The sequence below is a fragment of the Alexandromys fortis genome, unplaced genomic scaffold (genome assembly GCF_014885135.2).
Source record: "Alexandromys fortis isolate MF-2015 unplaced genomic scaffold, M_Fortis_MF-2015_v1.1 scaffold_31, whole genome shotgun sequence".
Classification (NCBI taxonomy): Eukaryota; Metazoa; Chordata; class Mammalia; order Rodentia; family Cricetidae; genus Alexandromys; species Alexandromys fortis.
In genome coordinates, this window is record NW_026067974.1 from 7,151,565 (window position 1) to 7,171,155 (window position 19,591).

General features: G+C 50.7%; 1 protein-coding gene across 1 annotated transcript; it reads left to right on the forward strand.

Annotated features, from left to right (window-relative positions):
• The first annotated feature begins 7,823 nt into the window (after positions 1 to 7,823).
• Positions 7,824 to 16,771, forward strand: Tac4 (tachykinin precursor 4). The gene is given in 6 exon segments (XM_050156597.1): positions 7,824 to 8,169; positions 11,361 to 11,454; positions 12,811 to 12,843; positions 13,838 to 13,897; positions 14,941 to 15,011; positions 15,013 to 16,771. Coding segments are annotated over 6 exon segments (420 nt in total). The 5' UTR covers positions 7,824 to 8,049; the 3' UTR covers positions 15,055 to 16,771.
• Positions 16,772 to 19,591: the final 2,820 nt, after the last annotated feature.

Genomic DNA, 19,591 nt, shown 5'->3' on the forward strand with positions numbered 1-19,591 from the left:
ACAGACAGTTGTGAGCTGTCGTGTGGGTGCTGGGATTGAACCCGTGCTTACCACAAGAGCACCCAGTGCTATTACCACCCACTGAGCCATCTCTCCAGCCCCTGAAAATAAATTCTTAAAGTGCTGCGGTGGTGCATGCCTTTGATCCCAGCACTCTAGAGGCAGAGGCAGATGGATCTCTATGAGTTCTGGTCTACAGAGTAAGTTCCAGGACAGCCAGGCCTATGTATGGAGACTCTACCTCAAAAAAAAATTAATTAATTAAAAATAAATTTTTTTTTAATATTCAAAATCCTCAGCCATAAAAATAAAGGCCTTTTATTTGGTTTTCTATGCCATTACAAGATCATCTGGACAACAGTTCTATGAGAGCAGAGCCTGCGGCCACACCGTGTCTGCATAGGATGTCTACTGAACTGGGGGCTAGAAGAGGGAGCCAGACTCCTCCCCAGGCTCTGTTAAAAATAAATTTTTATTGGATATAAAGGCTTCTCACTTTTTGCTGCTCTGTAAAAGCTGCAGATTCTGTGGGATCCCCTTCCCTAAGGCCCAAAATCACAGGGTCCACTCCCCTACTGGCCTAGAACAGGTACCCAGTGGTGTCTGTGGCCTTCTGTCCACCTGTTTGGAAACATGTGGGCTTCACTGTTCCACAGCAAGGCTTTTGGCTCAGGGTCAGCATGGAGCCCTTCCTCGTCTCCCCTCATATGTCCCCTCCTTCCCACCATGCAACCCACAGGGTTTGCACATGTCCAAACACAGAGGTAGCTCCAGTCCAGGGCTTGCCACTAGACTCACAGGCAAGGCCACCTTCCCCACCCCTAGGCATGGCTGTCTTTTTCCGTACAGAGTGCCCCAAAGCTCCTCTGACCCTGAAGCTCCAGGATACTACAATACAGAAACAGCAAAACTGTATATGTCATAAAACTGATAGCTGAAGACTTGGGAGACTAGGCCCGGGGTACCCATCCGTGCCCTCTGCTCCCCAGCCCCAAGCTGGCACCAACTGCTTCCCACCACACACTTGGCAATACCCACTTCCTCTTGGCCTCCCCCGAGTTTTGCTTTTCCCCCATACTCCACCCCCGTCAGCCTCCTGCTTCAAGCCCTGACAATGCCCCTGCACCCCCATCCGCTCCTCTGATCTTCTACCCTGGCAGCCCCTCTACCCAGCTTGGCACAGCATCCTTCACCCTGCTGCCTGCCAAGACCGAGCATCACCCGCTCTCCATGCCCAGGCACTGGGGCTTGGCTGTAGCCTCCCCAAATCTTCAAGCCTCAACACTGTTCTTACCCATCAGCCCCTAGGTGCTGGAGACTCAGTGACTCCTGCAGAATTCAGCATGGTCAACCCCTGCCCCTGGGTTAACTACCCCTCCAGCTGCACTGGCTAGTGAGGTCACAGAAACAAATCATCCCCTCCCCTCCCATTCCTGCCCATTGCTGGGGATTGAACCCACAGCCTCAGGCATGCCAGGCAAGCACTCTGCTCCAGCCATGCTTGAAGCTCTCCTCCGTGGTTCTCAGACTTCCACTGCAGCCTTCTTTTCCAGAATTTACTCATTGCATAAGGCACAGCAAAGTGTGCAAAACCAGAATCCCACTTCAGTTTAAAACACCCAGAACATGGGCCGGTAAAATGACTCTGCTTGTTGCCAACCGTGATGTCCTGAGTTCAGTCTCTGGGACCCATATGATGGAGGGCGAGAACCAACTCCTGTAGTTGTCCTCCGACCACACACGCTGTGACATGGACACGCCTCCGTCCCATGAACACACATACAAATAATGAATGTAAAAATTAGAAGAAAATATAAGCCAACCCATTTCGGAGAAAAACGAAGCGAGCCTGTGTCCCAGCTAGGTCAGAGGTCAGCTTCAGGGGTCAGCTCTCATCTTGCACAGACAGGACATGCTAGGCTATCTGCCCTTGAACTTCTCTAGTAATTCTCCGGCTCCTACTCCCATCTCACGAGGGACTGCAGATTCAAGCCACCCCCTCTGGCTTGTGTGCAGGTTCTTGGTATTTGCACTCAGGTCCTCAAACTGATCCACTCCCCTGTCCTTTCGGGGGATTTCTTGGTGCTCCCTAACAGCCTCGTGCACTGGCCTCACTTCACCCCACACCTTGCTCCCCTGGACAATCACGGGCATTTCAAACCGTCAAACTGTCCAGAATAGCACTCGAGCCTCCTGTTGCCCTGAGACATTTACTCTCAGCATCCCAGCACCTCCCATTTCCTTTCCTCCGACCTCAAACCCAGGACACCCACTGCTGTCACTGAGCTCAGCCCTCTCTTTCCTGGCTCAGGACTGACCTCACCCAGCCCCACCCCAGGTCATCCCTGGGCTATTCCAGTGACCCATCTCCACCCCACCTCATAGGCACACACATGCTCTGGACAGAATCCACTACACCTGCTGAAGAGCCATGCATGGCCTAGGTGGACCGGAAACCCCAGACCCTTGTTTGTGAACTTTTTTTTTTAAAGAGAGGCTCAGTTGGGCATAGTAGGACATGCCTATTATCCTAGCACTAAAGAGACAGAAGCAGAAAGACTGAGTTCAAGACCAGCCTGGTCTACAGAGGTGAGACTGTCTCAAAAATCAACAGGAATCTGGAGAGATAGATGCCCTAGCAGTTAAGAGCATTGGTTGCTCTTCCAAATGACAATGACTGGATTCCCGGCAGTCACATGGTGGTTCACAACCTTCTTTAACTCCAGTCCCAGGGCATCTGATGCCTGTTCCGGCTTCCGTGTGCACCATGCATACAAGTACTACACACACATATACATAGTCAAAACACCTATATGGGAAAAATAAAAATAAAAATTAAAAAAAATAAGAAAAGAAATTTTGCGCTGGGCAGTGGTGGCTCATGCCTTTCATCCCAGTACTCGGGAGGCAGAGGCAGGCCAGTGAGTTTGGGGCCAGTCTGTTCTACAGAGCGAGTTCCAGGACAGGAACCAAAGCTACATGGAGAAATCCTATCTAAAAAAAAACAGAAACAAAAAAGAAAGAAAGAAAAGAAATTTTGAAGTCTCTAAGGGCTGAGCAGAGATGGGATATGAACTGAACCTTGGCTGTCTGCATCTGCAGGGTCAGAACTTCAGGAACAGGGATCAGGCCCACTAGGAGAGGAAGAGCCTAGGTCCCAGCCCAGGCCTAGCAGGCCCAGGGAACTGAGAGCATCCTGACTTTCATTTCCACGGCCACTTCTGTCCTGGCCCTACGTGCTCATACAACAGGCCAGATACGGCTTGGGATTCTCTCCCAACCCCCAGCTCTCCCCATCTATCCCAAGTTCACCTCAGACCATAGAAGGGTTGGGCAGACCCAGGAAGGGCCTAGGAGGGCATGGGAGCCCCCTCAGCTCCAGCTGCCTGCCCCCCACTTGTGGTGGCTTAGGTGTCCGGGTAGGGGTCTTGCAAGGACAGCCCCAGGTCCCCTTGAGATCAGTCCGGCTCCCACTCCAGGGCACTGTCTCCACTCCAGTGTCTTTCTAGTCGAGGGCAACAGGCTGTTCTGCAGACGGCGGGAGCTGGAGGCTCCATTCGGTAGACCAGGGACAATGCATTACAGACATTTTCAATTCGTAGTTCACTCCCTCCAGCACTCAGACAGGCCTCCAGGAAAGGGCGGATTTTAAACAGAGCGGCTCTCTCCTCACTAATGGGGTCAGAGGAGAGGGTTTCAGGCTTGCAGCCACCGGGAGAGATGAGCACTATGGAGAAGTGAGGTTCCACGGTTCCCCTTGAGGCAGGGGGCAGTGCTAGAACCCAGAACTCCTGACACCTGGCTCCACCAGCCTCCCTGGGCCCACCCTTTAAGACCTAGGGTGCTGACTTCACCCAGGGAGACCCAGTCTGATGGCAGGCACCTAGTCGCCACCCTTAAGAAACAACGGGATGGTGAAACATTCGGGAATGCCCCGGTAACTTTCCTTAATCTGGGCTTTCCCAGGGAATGCAGATGGATGTTGTCGTTTAATTGCATTATTAACAGCGGTAATTGCTGCCATTTATTATATGCTGACAGCGAGCGAAACATGCTGCACAGTTCTTGTGTTATCTCTGCAGCCGCAAAACCTTGTCGTTCTCTCTCTCTCTCTCTCTCTCTCTCTCTCTCTCTCTCTCTCTCTCTCTACCTCTCTCTCTCTCTCTCTTTCTGCCACAGGAATGGAAGTTCAAAACAGTTGAGTATCGTATCTAAGGTCACCACCCATGGTTAGGTGACCAGGCCATAATTTGAACCTTAGCCCACTACCCTGACTCCCCCACGCCGGTGTTCCATATTCCTGATGGTGTCTCACTTTAGAGGGATGCGCATGAGGAGGCCTTGCTAAGCTGACAGAAAAAGAAAGGCGCCAAGAGAAGGCCCCAGGCTCCTGCACCCTTGAGCCTGTGTCTTTGACGGTGAAGGAAGGGCTGGTAAAAGGGGTGGTGGAGAACAGGGGTCCCCTTGTGATCATTCTCAAAATTCTGATCTGGGGGCTGGAGAGACGCTGATTGTTCTTCCAAAGGATCCTGGCTCCATTTCCAGAATTCCCCCTGTGGCTCACAATGCCCTCCACAGGCAGGGAACACATGTAGTACAGAGACACATGGAGATAAAACACCCATACACATAAAACAAAAGGTTGAAAGAACTAAAAACAAAATAACAACAACAAAACTCTGATCTGCTAGCAGGAGACTTGGCAACACATGAGGCACTTTCTAGAACCCTTCAGAGATGGGGGGAGGTGGAGGCTGACAGTCTAACAGAACTACAGATGCCAAGAGCAGGAGAGATTTGGGTTAAATTCCCCAAGTGTGGGCAAATATCTGCCCACCCCAATTCTGGGCTCAAGGGCCAGGCATCTGCTCCATCTCCCAGTGTGGAGATGTTCTGGCCGGTGTGCCTGCTCGTCTGCGGATGCCCTTGATATGTCAAGTGAATCCATCGTCAACGAAGGGGAGCAGTAAGGTAACAGAGTGAGAGAGAGAGGTGGGTCCAAGCTGTTGCAATGGAGGGGTACAAGCACAGGGTTTATATTTGATGTTCCCCAGGTCTGAACTCCGAGATGACCTGAGCCACTTTCCTCCCCGCCAACGGAGGAAACCCCTTGTCTCTCTATGTAAAGGACAGGTCATTAGAGGCCAGCACGCAGCTCCTGACTCGCCTGCACTCTAGGAGAGGCCGTGAATCGGTCGGAAGCGTCCACGCGGAGGCGCTAGAAGGGCGTAGGAAGGACAGAAGCAGGGTCCGGTGGCGTCCCCGGATAGTTCCCAAACAGCACGCCTTCTCCGCAGCCGAGACCTCTCACCAGAGTCCCCAACCCCTCCATCCTCCATTCCGATTCCTTGGTCCAGGAGGTGAACGTTATAATTGAATGCAGATCCAGGTTCGAATCCCGACTCTGCCACCCATGGCGCCTGGCCTCCTGGAGCCAGCCTGTGCAACGGGCCCGCGACCCCCCCTCCTCTGGCCGAGTGGGCGCTTGGAAGCGTCGGCTTCCTGCCCGCAGCTCGCCCGCGGGATCTAGTGTTTCCCTTTTCTTCCTCTTTTTTTTTTTTTTTTCTCCCTCCTCGGTTGCATCTTTTTCTTCTCGGCTCCGCAATCCTGGCCAAACCGCAGCCTTTAGCAATCCTTCGCGCCCACCCGGCGCCCAGCGAGCCTCACCGCTGCCGCGACCCGCCCCGCGGCCACAGCGCCGCCCCGGACCGGGCCGCCCACACGCGGTTGCTCTGGTCCTGAACTTGCCCGCATCGGTCGGTGATTGCTGCTGCCGAACTCAACCGATAGGGGGCGCTGGCCAGCTCGTCCGGTCCTGGGCGCTGCCTAGCTCGGCCGGTGGAGGGCGCTGCCCGTCCGAGCGTGCGGACCTCTGTGGGTGGTAGGGAGTCCCAACCGGCCGGGGCCCCGCCCACCCCAACCGGCCGGGGCCCCGCCCACACAGCGTTTTCCCTAGTCTGCCGTACCCGCGTGCGTTTCTCCTCCGGTGGCCTTGTTCTGCTCCTGGTTTCGGCGCCCCAGCCTAGCCGCCTCCCGGGACTCAACATTGCAGCGAAGGAGACTCATGGGCCACGGCCTCACCCGGGTGGCCGAGGACACCGGGAGGGGCTGCGAACCCGGTCGCCGGGCCTTCCAGCCCAGCCTGACCGCAAACCTAGAGCGACGCTGCAAATAGTCGCGGTTTCCAGCTGGTGCCCTGCCTCCCTCTCTGCCTTCCGGACCTTTGGGGTTTTCTCTCTCTTCTCTCAGCCCTCTCATCTGCCCGATGCCTCCCGCCTTGTCCACACAGTGCGCCCACCACATCCTGCCCCAGGCATGGTGGTTCCTACGCCAGCTAGGTGGGGAGCCTCAAGACCAGTGCTGAGGCCCGGGCTTCCTCTGTGCCTGCGAGCACTTTACCCACTCATTCATGAACTACTTGCCCCACCCTAGGAGGTTTGTAGACGGGGAAAGTGAGGCTCAGAAACTCGTCACGGGCTAAGGTCAATCTGTCTGTGCCTGCAGTGGGAAGGCCACCTCGCACATCCAAAGACCTGTGCTGGGATTTCCAGGCCAACCTGCAAGCCCTAATGGCACTGGAATCCCGGGTTCTCCTTTAGATCAAGCCTGACCTGCCTGCTTCCACGTCTGTAAAAGGAAGAGGGGGAAAGTGGTACCTGTGAGGAAGAATTTGTTAAGGAAGATGATGGAAAGACCAAAACCAGAGGGTGGAGATATTGGGAGTCTTGCCCATGGGAATGCTGAGTAAAAGATAAGTGATGTGGTCAGGCACAGTGTCTTCATCATCTTCCCATCCAGTCTCAATAATAGTAATAATAATAGCCACGCATGGTGGCACATGCCTTAAATCGCAGCACTCGGGAGGCAGAGGCAGGTGGATCTCTGATTTCAAGACCAGCCAGTCTACAGAGAGAGTTCGAGGACAGCCAGGGCTACACAGAGAAATTCTTATCTTAAGGAAAAGCAACAATAACAGTAGTTAACAGACATCAAATATTGACCATTCCACACTGCGCTGAATGCTCCACATGCATTATCTCATTTATCCGCAGCCTAGTGTTACCCAGGAGAGTCCTAAGGTTTGGAGGGGTTACATAATAGCCAGGGGTCACAAAGCTCTTCAGCAAAGATGCTAAAGTGGATCCCAGGTCTCTGACCACAGGGCCCTTGTTCTAGACTGAGAGATGACAGAATGATGGATGGATGGATGGATGGATGTGGATGGATGGACGGACGGACGGACGGACAGACGGATGGGTGGGTGGATGGCCAAGCAGAGCGAGGAGCTTAACAGAGAGGGACTGAGCATATTCAGAAGCTTGGAGCTTGTGGAAAGAAAAGCGACAGGGAGGCACACAGGGGCTACAAGCAGAGGGGACAGGCATGGTGCAGTTAGAAGGTCATTTTGGCAGTAGTGAGAAACCAGAGGCTCATTAGCTGACATTTGGTGTCATTTTCTGGCAAATCTCAGTTCCCACTTGCAAGCAGCCTTGCTTCTTTAACGTCTGGCACCTCCCAGGGCAAGTGGAGTGTTCTGAGCACACATGGGGGCTGTGGGTGGGGAGAGTGCAGAGGGAGAAGAGATGGGGTGGAAGTGGTTGGTGGCAGTGACATCCTGGCACCATACACTCTCTTTCCATTCCCAACAATAGAGATACGCCCCTGGGCCCCTGGGGCTTGTCCCTGACAAACCGTAATCTCCAGGCCCCACGTACTGTGCCATTGTGCACCTGTCGCAGGAGGGAACTCAGCCAACGGTAAGGCTGGTATTGCATCAGTGTTAAGCCTGGGGATCAAATGTTTGGGGGTGGCTATGGGGAGGTCTGGGATCTTGATGGTGTTGGCTCAATCAGCCAGGGAGAGAGCTGTTAGTGAAGTGGCCCAAAGATGGGATTAGTCACAGGAAGGAAGCAGAGGAGCTGGAAGGCCTAGAGAACAAGGGAGGATTTCCCACCCACACTGGAGCGGCCCAGTGGGGATTGCTGAAGGAGGAGGCATCAGGCTGAGAGGGGCTCCTGTACTCCCTGGACAGAGCAGCGCTGGCTCACCATGCTGCCCCTAGTTGCCCTGTTTCTCCTGATTGGGCGGTCAGTGTGAGCTACAACAGGGGACAGAGAGGATCTGACCCTCAGCACAGAAGCAGAATCCTGGATGACCGTGAACCTGAAGGTACCCAGGGTGGAGGGCTGGGAGATCCCTTCTGAGGCTGCCAGAATAGCTGAGTGTGCCCCGAACCCTGAATGGTAGGCTAGTCAACTTCCCTAAGTGGGAAAAGTCAAGGCCACGAGCCCTGATCTGTCCAACATCAGAGACACATTCAGCTCGGACATGTGACAGCAATAATGTGTGCCGTGTGTACAGAAACATGTAGTTAACACCTGCTCTCTTCCTCATACTGTCCTGACTGTATCATAGACAGGACCATTTTTCAACTTCATGGCGAGGCTACCATCGTTATTCCCATTTCACAGATGAGAAAACTGAGGTACAGAGGGCAAAGAGCTTGTCTAAGATGCACTGCTTCAAAAGTACTGATTCCACCTTAGCTAGGTGCTGATTCTGCCTTACCTAGGTGCTGACCGTATCTAAGCATCAGAGAATTTCTTTTCACGGCACCAGCTGGAGCAGGATCACTAGTTGGTGTCACACAAAGGAGCACTTTTGTCCCCTGACAAGCACTGGTGTTTGACTATGGTGGTGTCTACCAAACTGGTGAGCACTGCCACTGGAAAGAAATCTAAAAGTTGGAGCCCCAGCCTTCTCTGAGATCCAAAACCGCTGACCTAGGTGAAGACCGTATCCTGGGAGCTCCCAATCCCTGACCAAGGAACCAGGAGGGTAACTGTGGCCTGTCTCCCCGCAGTCCCAGGATGAAAAGGACACTCAGCTGAGGTTGGCATATGATGCTGGGCCATGTGAGGTCCCTGGACACTAATGGAATTGGGGGTTAGGGATGTGACTCAGGTAAAGGGCTTGTTTAGTATACATGAAACCGTGGGTTCAATCCTCTAGAGGCAGGAGGATCAGAAGTTCAGGGTCATTCTAGGCTCCATAGGGAGTTCAAGGGCAGCCTAGGGAGAAGAGGAAGCTTCAATAATGGGATCCCAGGAAAAACATGCAGAGAGAGCCCTGCTGGGGGGTCCTCTCTAGTTTGACTAGGGAAATGTGGGCAGTGGGAGAGGACAGCAGGCCTGGAGACCTGGGTTCAAGTCCAGCATCTCCACTGACTCCTGCTACCCTCAACCTCAGTTTCCTTGCCTGCGAGATAGAGAGAGAGAGAAAATAAAATAACCCCTAGTTCATTCTGGAGCTGTCTTTTTTTTTTTTTTTTTTTTTTTTTTTTTTTTTTTTTTTTTTTGAGTCTACAACAGACAGGCAATGTATGAAAAGTCCTGTTGGATCATAGAGAACACTGGGCACAGCCACATAGGGGTGTCATCAGTTTCACATGGCATCGGCAGCTTTGGTTTTCACCTGCAGTCAATTAGCTCGTCCTGTAGGGGTGACTCTTGTCCCCCTCCTCTCTCCTGTAGTGCCTCTTTGCCTCCCAAGAAGAGGAGAGGCTAGGCTAGACACCAGAAATCTTGACAGACTGATCGCGCGTTGCTAAGTGTGACGACAAATGAGATGACCTCATAGCTCCCAGTTCCGAGGGTGCACTGCCTGCAGGCACCACGGGGCTTCCTGGGTAAAACAGAATGGGCCTCCCAATGCTTCTCCTCCCGTAGCAGAAACTTAGCGGATAGAAGGGTCTCTGCTATGTTTATTTCACAAAAGCCCACTCTTTCCAGTCTGAGCTTGAAGCATGTCCTTTATTAAGGCAAAGTGGTTTTCGTGAGCTTTTCAAAGATGGGCCTAAATCTCCAAAGAGACTTTCCTCTGGTTTCTGGCTAGGCTGGGCGACTCCAGCTGGCGACAGCTGTCTCAGCCACTGACAGACAGCTCAGGGAGGAGACAGATTGGGAGACTGAATTAGGCCAAGGCTTAGAAAACAATCTATCACGAAAACAGTGTGACAAGCCCCAAACAGCTCGTGGGTCTTCCCTGCCTCCCAACCGGATCCCTGGAGTCCTGAGATCTGCAGCAGATCCGAGTCACTGAGCTGTCCCTAGCCCCCAGGTCCCAGCCTGTGGCCTGTCTTCAGCCTTGTTGGACAAGGTGGTTCCCACCTGTCTCAGTTCAGAGTTGAGCAGAGAAAAAGGTGCTCCCTCAAGAGATCCAAGGTCACAGAGGGAGTGGAGGGGGGGTTAGAACTCAGGGCTACAGCTGCTGGGAAGGATATTTGCCAATTGGGCTAGGCGAGGGGATTAAAATGTCTTTCTTCAGGGCAGTAGCTCCACCCAGACCCCATGGGGGACTCCTCCCAGGATGCCTGGCTCTGGGGAGGGTAAATCTGGGACAATGCAGGAGAGAACAGCTACTAGCCCTGGTTGCCCTGCTATGGTAAGGGGCAGCCACTTCTGGTCCTTGTTGACATTTCTCGAGACTTTTGATCCTGCTCCAGCTTCTCCTGTTACCCTGTTACCCTGATTAAGGTTACTAGAAACCTCAGTTTCCACACATAAGTAAAATGGATGGGGGGGAGTCACTTTTTTGTTTGTTTGAGTCAGGGTTTCTCTGTGTAGACGCCCTGGCTGTCTTTCAAATTAGCTCTGTAGACCAGGCTGGCCTTCAACTCACAGAGATCCCCCTGCCTCTGCCTCCTGAGTGCTGGGATGAAAGGAGTACATCACCACCCAGCTACGTGTTCTTTTGAGACAGTCTTACTGTGTATTACTATGTATCCCTAGCTGACCTGGAACCACATGTGGATTCCTCTAACCTCCGGTTTTTAGCACTCCTGCTTCTGCCTTTATGTGTGTGGTGGTGGTAGTGTTTTGGCTATGTGGCTCAGACTGACCTTGTACTCATAATACTCCTGCCTCAGCCACTCAAGTGTGTGGGGTTTCCATCAAATGCCACCATGCCCAGCTCCAGTCTTAATGGTAGTTTATTTATATTAAAATTTTGACCGAGTGTTGGAGAGCCTACCCTTTGATCTAGACGGCTTTGGTTCTGGCTCTTCTGTTATTTTTGGACATATCATTTCACCTCTATGTACCTGGATGTCTTCATCTATAAAATGCTGACAGCAATAATATTGGGCTGTTTTCACGAGGTTTGGGTGAGAATTAGTGAGCTACCGAATGGAAGTGCTTAGAACAGTACCAAGAACATAGCAGGTGAAATTTTACATCATCCTTAATACAATGTTGGGGGTAAAATATGCAGAAGAGCCTGGTGCGGGCTGTTCTTGAGCTGGTTATGGCCCCGTCTCCTCATCAGCGCCACACTCTAATGCTAACTCTCTGCTTCTCCAGGGACTCCCTGTTGCCAGCCTTGAACTCCAGCTTCAGGAGTTGAAGAGAAGCAGAACTCGCCAGTTATACGGTCTGATGGGGAAGCGGGTGGAAGGTGAGTGACAAAGGCAGAGGGCATGGTGCTGAGTGCCTTCTGCAACACCAGGGAGAGGATGCCCATGGGATGGTGAGGTATACTGCCCCTACCAGTCATCATCCCAGCAGGATGCTTTGGGGGGTGCCAGTGGCAACAGGTCCAGCACAGGAGCAGTGGGGCTGACGCTTTACACCCAGGTTCTGTACCAGGGTGATGGGGCATGCTGGGAAATGAACAGCAGCATCTAGATGTGAGCCGTTCAAGGACAGTTATTGTGTACCTGAGTTATTGTGTACTGGGAACAAGGAAGCTGTCCCGGGAGACAAGTCATCCTTGTTTTCTGTGTAGCTTTGGCTGTCCTAGAACTTACTCTGTAGACCAGGCTGGTCTCAAACTCATAGAGATCCGTCTGCCTCTGCCTCTGCCTCTGCCTCTGCCTCTGCCTCTGCCTCTGCCTCTGCCTCTGCCTCTGCCTCCTGAGTGCTGGGATCAAAGGCGTGCACCACCAACATCTGGTGTACACTTTTGAGCAAGTTTCACACCAGAAAAATCTCAAGTTTGTATGAGAATGTCACATGAGCCGAGATGTTTGCACTACAGGGTTCACTGCCTAGTTGTTCATAACAGCAAGGTTTTGCAAAACTTAAGACCACCAGTGGGGAAATGGTCAGAATATGACCATAAATAGGACACGGTGGCATATATCTGTAATCCCAGCATGCGGTGGGTAGACACAAGACAGAAGTTCAGGGTCATTTTTGGCTACATAGTCAGTTTGAGGCAGCTTAGACTACATGAGACCCTGTCTTAAAACACCAGGGTAGGGTGAGGATCAGGGAGATGGCTCAGTTAGTAAGTGCCTGCCACATAAGCATGAGAGCCTGAATTTAGCACTCAACACCCACAGAGAATCTAGACAGCACACCTGTAATCCTAGCACTGGGGCGGTAAACACAGGATGATATTTGGGACTTGCTGGCCAGCTAGTCAAACCAAATTGGTTCAGTGGGAGGCCCTGCCTCAAAAACCATAATAGACATTGAATCAGGAAGACAAAGATTTTTTTTTTTTTTTTTTTTGCCCTTGAGCACAGCAGAACCTCAACATGGCCAGGTCACTATGGCAACAACACCCCCATATGCCCAGTAGGTGACTAAGGTTCTGATAGTACTTTTCCCAAGGATGCCTCCCAGCTGGTGTCAAATCCCAGTGATGTATGCAGTGATGTATGCAGGCTCAACTGCCTCCTGTGGGCACACTCCCACTGTCACACAGGGACAGTGGGAATGGCCAGCGTTCCCGTGAAGAGCCCCTCACACCTCTCACCAAGCCGCCAGGGAAGCAGTTCAGTCTTCAGTCCCTTTCTCTTTCCAGGAATACGTCCGATCCAGCCAAGGGAAGGAATGGGTGAGTGCTGCCCTGGTCTACCCTCAGCATGCTCCCTGGGGTGTGGCGGGGCACACAGTGTTATCCATTAGCCACCCTGGAATAAGCAGTGAAGCTCTGGCTGGGGGCATGACTGGTTGGTACTGCTGTCCCATCGGGGGCTGATGGGACTTGACCAGAAGATGGATTTTCTATGTGGGATATGCATGCCTAGGGAGTGCCTACAGAGGTAGGAGACTGAGTTAGAGCTTTAGAATGACCAGAGTTAAGAAAATGAATAAACCAGGAAGAGCTCAGAGATTCAACCCCTTGCCCTTGAGGATGTTAGGACTGCAAATCCAGGTTAAGCCCTTCCACAGAAAGGGGATCACAAGAGGGGTCAGGTGTGGTGGCTCACACCTGCAATCCCAGCACTTGGGAGGCTGAGGCAGAGAGATGACAAGGTATAGGCCAGCCTGGACTATAAAGCTATAAAGCAAGAACCCCTCTCAAATACAACAAAACAACACAGGTAACACCAACTTGTTTCCACAACTCCTGAATGCTGCGTGTGGATCAGGCACACCCGCTTTGTGCCCCTTGGGGTCGTTACTGGTTTCAGCTGCCCCATCCTTAACAGCTGATGCGGGACTGCCCCTCCTGAGCAGGGAGCTCGTCTCCACGGCCTGGGGATGGTGGACTCAGTGGCACACTGCACTGTCCAGTCCTGGTGCGTCACATGGCTGTTGTTTCCAACCTGGAAACTCCCCACAGGAAGCCCCAGGGTTTCGGCCACTCCACACCCTTAATACTTAGCCTAGTCTCTATACATGGAAATATGGGTGAGAGGACGAGCAAGAGGAGGGATTCGATGAGTAAAGCCATGGATGGATGGAGGGATCCAGGGCATTTCTTTACCTGCCCTGAGTGAGGATGGCTGCCTTTGCAAACAAAGCCCAGCTCTGCCCTGCCTGTCCTTACCCCATGCCCTAGGCAACCTTCCTTTACTGCTCCCCCTTTCTCTACCTCTCACCAGGTTATCAGCTGGGACGAATAATGCAGGACCTCCTTGGTGCGAGAGGCTTCTCCATAGAAGGTAGGAGAGAGCATCTGAAGGGTGACAAGGGCATCATGGGAAAACAGCCAGGCGCTCTGATGCCATCAGATAGGACAGGCTCCCATACCATTCTATCCAGCAGAAGGGTCCAGAGGAGGCAGGAGCTGAGGTGCAAGGGATGGGAGAGGCTCCTACTGGTCTTCTGAGTATTCGTGTCTGCCATATCATGTGTGTGGTCAGAGGTCAACCTGCAAGAGTTGGTTTTCTTCTTTCATCATGTACCGGAGACCCATCACACATGGTGATGGGTCCCTTTACAGGCTGAGCCATTTTGCCAGCCCTGATAATCTTGGAGTTGTCTTTCCCAGCCCATGTCCTCTAGGTTCCATGGAGCCACAGAATACGATGTTCTGCAGACATCTGCCTTTCCTGTCTGTAAAGTCCTAATTGTTGATCCCTAGGCCAGGAATGTGGTCTTAAAGAGACTCTTAGTCAACAGCTGTTATTAAGTGAGCAGTCCTATGGGGGGGACGATAACCTAAGCAGCTAACATTCTGCCCCCCACCCCAAGCAAGAGCTGTACCCTCAAATGGTCCCTGAAGCCAGGCATGAAAATAAACAATTCAGGCTGGGGGAGGAGCAGAGCAAGTGAGCGGTGGATCCACAGTGATCAGATGCAGGTCACACGATGAACTCCATGCTGTGTTTCAGTGTTGTACCTGACTTCTGGCTCCTCCCTAGCTTTCCTGATAGAACACTGGCTATTGGGAAGGCCAGAATGAACTCTTTCCCCCTGAGATTTTTTTTCAGGGGATGAGTTTTTCAGAGGGTCTTTGGAACTCGCCCCGGTATCAAGTTGAAATGAATGTTCTACATCATGGGGAGAGCAGGTTGCTTAGAGGTATCATTTTCCAGGGACAGAAAGTAATTTGTCCTTAGCCACAGTGAACTAGTAACAAAACCAGTTTTCCATGTCCCCAGGAAAATCTTTTGGGCTTTAGGATACCATTCCCCTTTCTGTGGAGGATGACCAAGGGCTGGCTGGAGATGTGGCAGATGAACCTATAATTTCACTGCTCTAGGAGCCTGCAGACAGGAGACACACCACGAGAGTGCAGAGCCCGGAACAGTGGCCAGGGAAGGCCTCCAGAGTCAAACAGGAAGACCAGACTCTCTCAATCACCAGCAACGTGTAGCACTCTCCCTGGACACGGAAGAGGATGACCAGGGTTTAGAGTGAGCCCCAAAGGACGCTTCCCAAATGATGCCATGCCCACCTCTCCCTGAACGTTATAGCTGAAGCGCCTCGGGCCAACAGTCCAGTGTCTTCTGTCCTTAACTTGGGCATTCATGCCAGGCCCGCACTGAGCCCTGCATTTCTCCCAGGCCTCTTGGCACCAGGTAGCAATGGCACACAAAGCAGTGCTGCCTCACAGGCTGCAGTGGCCCAGCTCTCCCTTGCACCCAGGCTCTCGTGTCTGTGTATTACAGGGTAAGATTCACACCCTGTAACTCATGCCCAACAGTGGGGCTCCATAAAAGTGAGCAGTGCAGAAGAACACAAATAAATTAATCCCACACTAACTCAGAATGAAGTATAAGGGGTTCTTTATTTAAGGGGGACTCACAGATCACAGTCCTTTGCACACACGGGGAACAGGAACTGAATCCAGCATCCAGGTGAGAGGAGAGAGCTCAGGTGCACCTTTTTTTGTACTCAAGTCCACGCCCAACCTGCCAAGGCCTCTCCAAGGCCACAGCTGAAGGAGGTTCCTCAGCACCTCCCCTTTTTGTCTAAATAAGAGTTCCAAACCCAATACAAAACTATACATAGCAGGTATCAAATATAAAAATTAGAATTACAACCAAAATAAACAATATTAAGCAAGAAACATATGTTTTAATAATTATTTTATCCTAAGGAGTCTAAGTCTTGCATTAGAAATAGTTTGGCTAAGTCATTAGAGGAAAGTAACTACGACTATCTAATCTTCAACCTCATAGAAGACCTGAGAAGGGAAATATTACTTGAGTAAGCAGGAAGTGAAATCAAGCAGCTTCCAAAATGTGCAGTAAATGACAGAAACAACTGACTACCTGGGCAATCACCCAAAATCTCATTTGCAACGTTGGAGCAACCAACTTTGGCTAAGGCCTAGAGTAACTGACAGACCATTTTCAGAGGCAGGAAAATTTCCAAAACCATCTTACCCTGTCTTGGTAAGGTTTTGGCTTTTTTTTTTCTTGTATTTTGCTTGTCTGGTCTGGACACCGTGCATTTTGTCAGTGGTCGAGGCATTGCCCAAAGGCCAGTTTTGCTAAGAAGAAAACAAGCTCCAAGTGGAGTGTCTTTGGTGCTCAATGTTCTCTCGGGAATAGATTGGTGCTGCCAGGAGCAATCATGTCTTATGCCAACAGAACCCTAAGTTACTTAAATGCCACATTCTACAGTTCTGGGATAATAGGTAGACTAGTGTGAGCTTACTCACAGAGCGGTAACAAGTAGCTTTCTTGGCCAGGTAAGGCAGAGGGCAGGATGTCAGAAGAGCAGAGCAAAATTACACAGCCCAGGTCCACCCTCAGGTGGGAAAAGAACTTGGGGCCAGGCTAAGAACTGCAACAGAACCAAGAGTTCCTGATGGGGTGGACTGCATGCATTTGGGTGTAAGAGGGAGTAGGGTCAGAGGCCTTCTTTTCCTTGGATTCCTGATATTCCTGGCTTGATGACATGACTGAGTGGGTTTAAGGCATTTGTTGCCAAGACCAGCAACTTGAATTCAATCCTCAGGACCCACAAGGTGGAAGAGTAAACACTTCCAAGTAGTCCTTTGACTTCTACATGTGTGAGATAGCATATGTGTACCAACACACAGACACAAAATAAAGCTAAAAAAGATTAAAAAAAAAAAAAAACGAAGTCACCCTCTCCAACTTAGTCCTCCTGATTGCAGTTTGGTCCCAGGTCATCAATCTTTTTGTATAAGGTGGCCCTTCAATTGCTTGGCTTTTTACAACAGTTAGCTGTCCCCATTCGTATGCCAGGGTAGAGCTCAAGAAAAACAGAACAGCACCAACCTCAGAGCCTCAATCTAGTGGGGGAAACACTTTGCCTATGACAGAGGACCCTGAGATGTTTAGTGACGTCAGAAGCTAGGTATAGTGGTATTTATCTGCAGTCTCAGCCCACAGGAGGCTGAGGCTTGAGCTCAGGAATTCAGCCTGAACAACATGCTGGGACTCTATCTGGGAAAGAAAATGTTGTCCAGTGAGTGACTCACTTATCTCAGTGAGTAGACCGCTCACTACCAAATCTGACGCAATCTCCAAGACCCACTCGGTGAAGAGAAGTAACTTTCAAAACATATCCTCTGATCGCTACATGTGATGTAGTAGTCACACGTGTGTACACACAAAATAGTTAAAATTTTCTTTTTCTTTTCTTTTGGCTTTTTGAGACATAGTTTCTCTGTGCAGCATTGGCTGTCCAGAAACTCACTTTGTAGACCAGGCTGACCTTAAACTCAGAGATCCGCTGCTTCTGCCTCCCAAATGCTGGGATTAAAGGCTTGCACCACCACACCCAATTAGTAAACTTAATTTTTACAAAGTCCCTTAGAATGAAATCCAAGGGTAAACACTGGAAATAAGATTGGTAGGGGATGGAGCCAGCTCAGCCAGCACAGTACTTTCCATGTAAGCATGAAGACCGCAGTTTGATCCCCAGAATAATAAAATAATAACAATAGTAATAATAATAGCCAGATGATGGTGATGCATACTTTAATCCCAGTATTCGGGAGGCAGGTGGATCTCTGTGAGCTCAAGGCCAGCCTGATCTACAGAGTGAGTTTCGGGACAACCAGAACTGTATAGTGAAACCATGTCTCAAAAAACCAAACAACCAAATATGACAAAAAATAGGAAAAAGAAACAGAGCATGGTAGAGTGTTTGTTTTTGTTTTCAAGACAGGATTTCTCTGCATAGCTTTGGAGCCTGTTCTGGCACTCACTCTGTAGACCAAGCTGGCCTCAAACTCAGAGATCACCTGCCTCTGCCTCTGCCTCCCGAGTGCTGGAATTAAAGGCATGTGCCACTGCCCAGCAGTAGTGTGTTTATAATCATGGTGCTGGGGACAGAGGACAGAGATGGGTGAGCTCTATGCAAATGAGAGATCTGGTCTCAAAAACACAAGTGTTTAGCAGCTGAGAAACAATACCCTCTCATGCTGTGCATACACATGCAAGTACCTAAGTATACATAGGAACATATGTGATAGAAATATATTGGAATTACATGGGCAGGGTTAACAGCAAAGGAAGCTCATTCACTTACTGAACCACAAAAATATGTTCATCTTGTGTCCCTCATTCCAAGAGGAAATGGTTATCTTTCCAGGGGCACTTGTTCCCTTCCATGTGTGACGTCGAGTGGCAGCTAGGTACACTGAACAGGAAGGGAAGTTAAGCATTTGAATGCCTGGACGGTGACAGCAGAGGACACTGGAGAGGTGATCAAATTAATTAAGACTACCACTAAGGAAGTCTTCACCTTTTTTCTCTCATTTTCTTTTTTCTTAAGACAGGGCACCTAGGATAGGCTTTAATCTGCAATCCTCCTCCAGGTTAGCCACCCCAGGCTAGGATTACAGCTCTGTACACCGTGCCCAGCCACCCTGCTTTCACTAGACCTATAGTAAATCTGTTCTAAAACTTCCTGTTTACCGTTAAGACTCAAGCCAACTCCAAGCCTTTCTTCCTTCTCACACGTGGAGAGGAATATCGAGTGGGGGACAGTATGGACCTCTTCCCTGGAGTCTGTCCTTACAGCAGAATTTTCCGGTAGATATACTTCATCTGCTCACTTTCCAATCCAAGCATCCCAGGTGCCTTGGAAGACTCGATGGCTTTTGGAAAGAGCTGAGATGTCCCCACGCTGAAAACCCACTTCTGTGCATGTCACCCCAAGCTCCTGATCTCTACATACAACACTGTCTCCATTCGAGTAATTTCTAGTGAGTAGCCAAGCCAGTTGCTTTGTAAAGGTTTCTAATTGGGAACCATCATTTGGCTGCCTTGGTGTCCTCTTCTTCCCATTCCCACTGTTAAGTGGTGAGATAATGTTGGTGCTCTAAGTACTGAGCTCTCTCTCAGTAAGGTGGGATTTCTCAAAGTACAGGATCTAATGCCAGCTCAATGGTAATACTGGCAAGTGCTTGGAGAGTATCTGAAAGGATTAACATCCCCTGCTTCCTGTCTCTAGGGAGCTACACAGTACAGGTAACAGAAATAGTGGTCATCCCAAGAAGAAAGGTATAGCTCTGAAAGGCATGTCTCAAGTGAGTGTGGTGCCACACACCCGAAATCTCAGCATTCCAAGCTGGAGGCAGGAGGATTAGGAATTCAAAGCCAGACTCTGAATTCCTGAGTTAGGTTGGGAGTGACATCTTCAACCCCATGTTTGAGTTTTTGGTGTTGTCAGCAAGAGCACCCCAGTTCTGTCTAGTCTCTCCATACACTGCAGGTCAACTTCTGCTTCTGGTCTACAATCACCAAACCATCATTCCAAAATTCCAAATCTGACACACACTCAAGGGAAGTGAACCACTCACAAGGCCCCCATGCACACAGGGATGAAGCAGCATCTAGCACGCTCTAGACTGAGATAAGAGAACAAGTCTCCAACAACTTGTGGCAGAGTTAAGTCCAAGGTAAGCTGTTTCCAGAAATAACCCC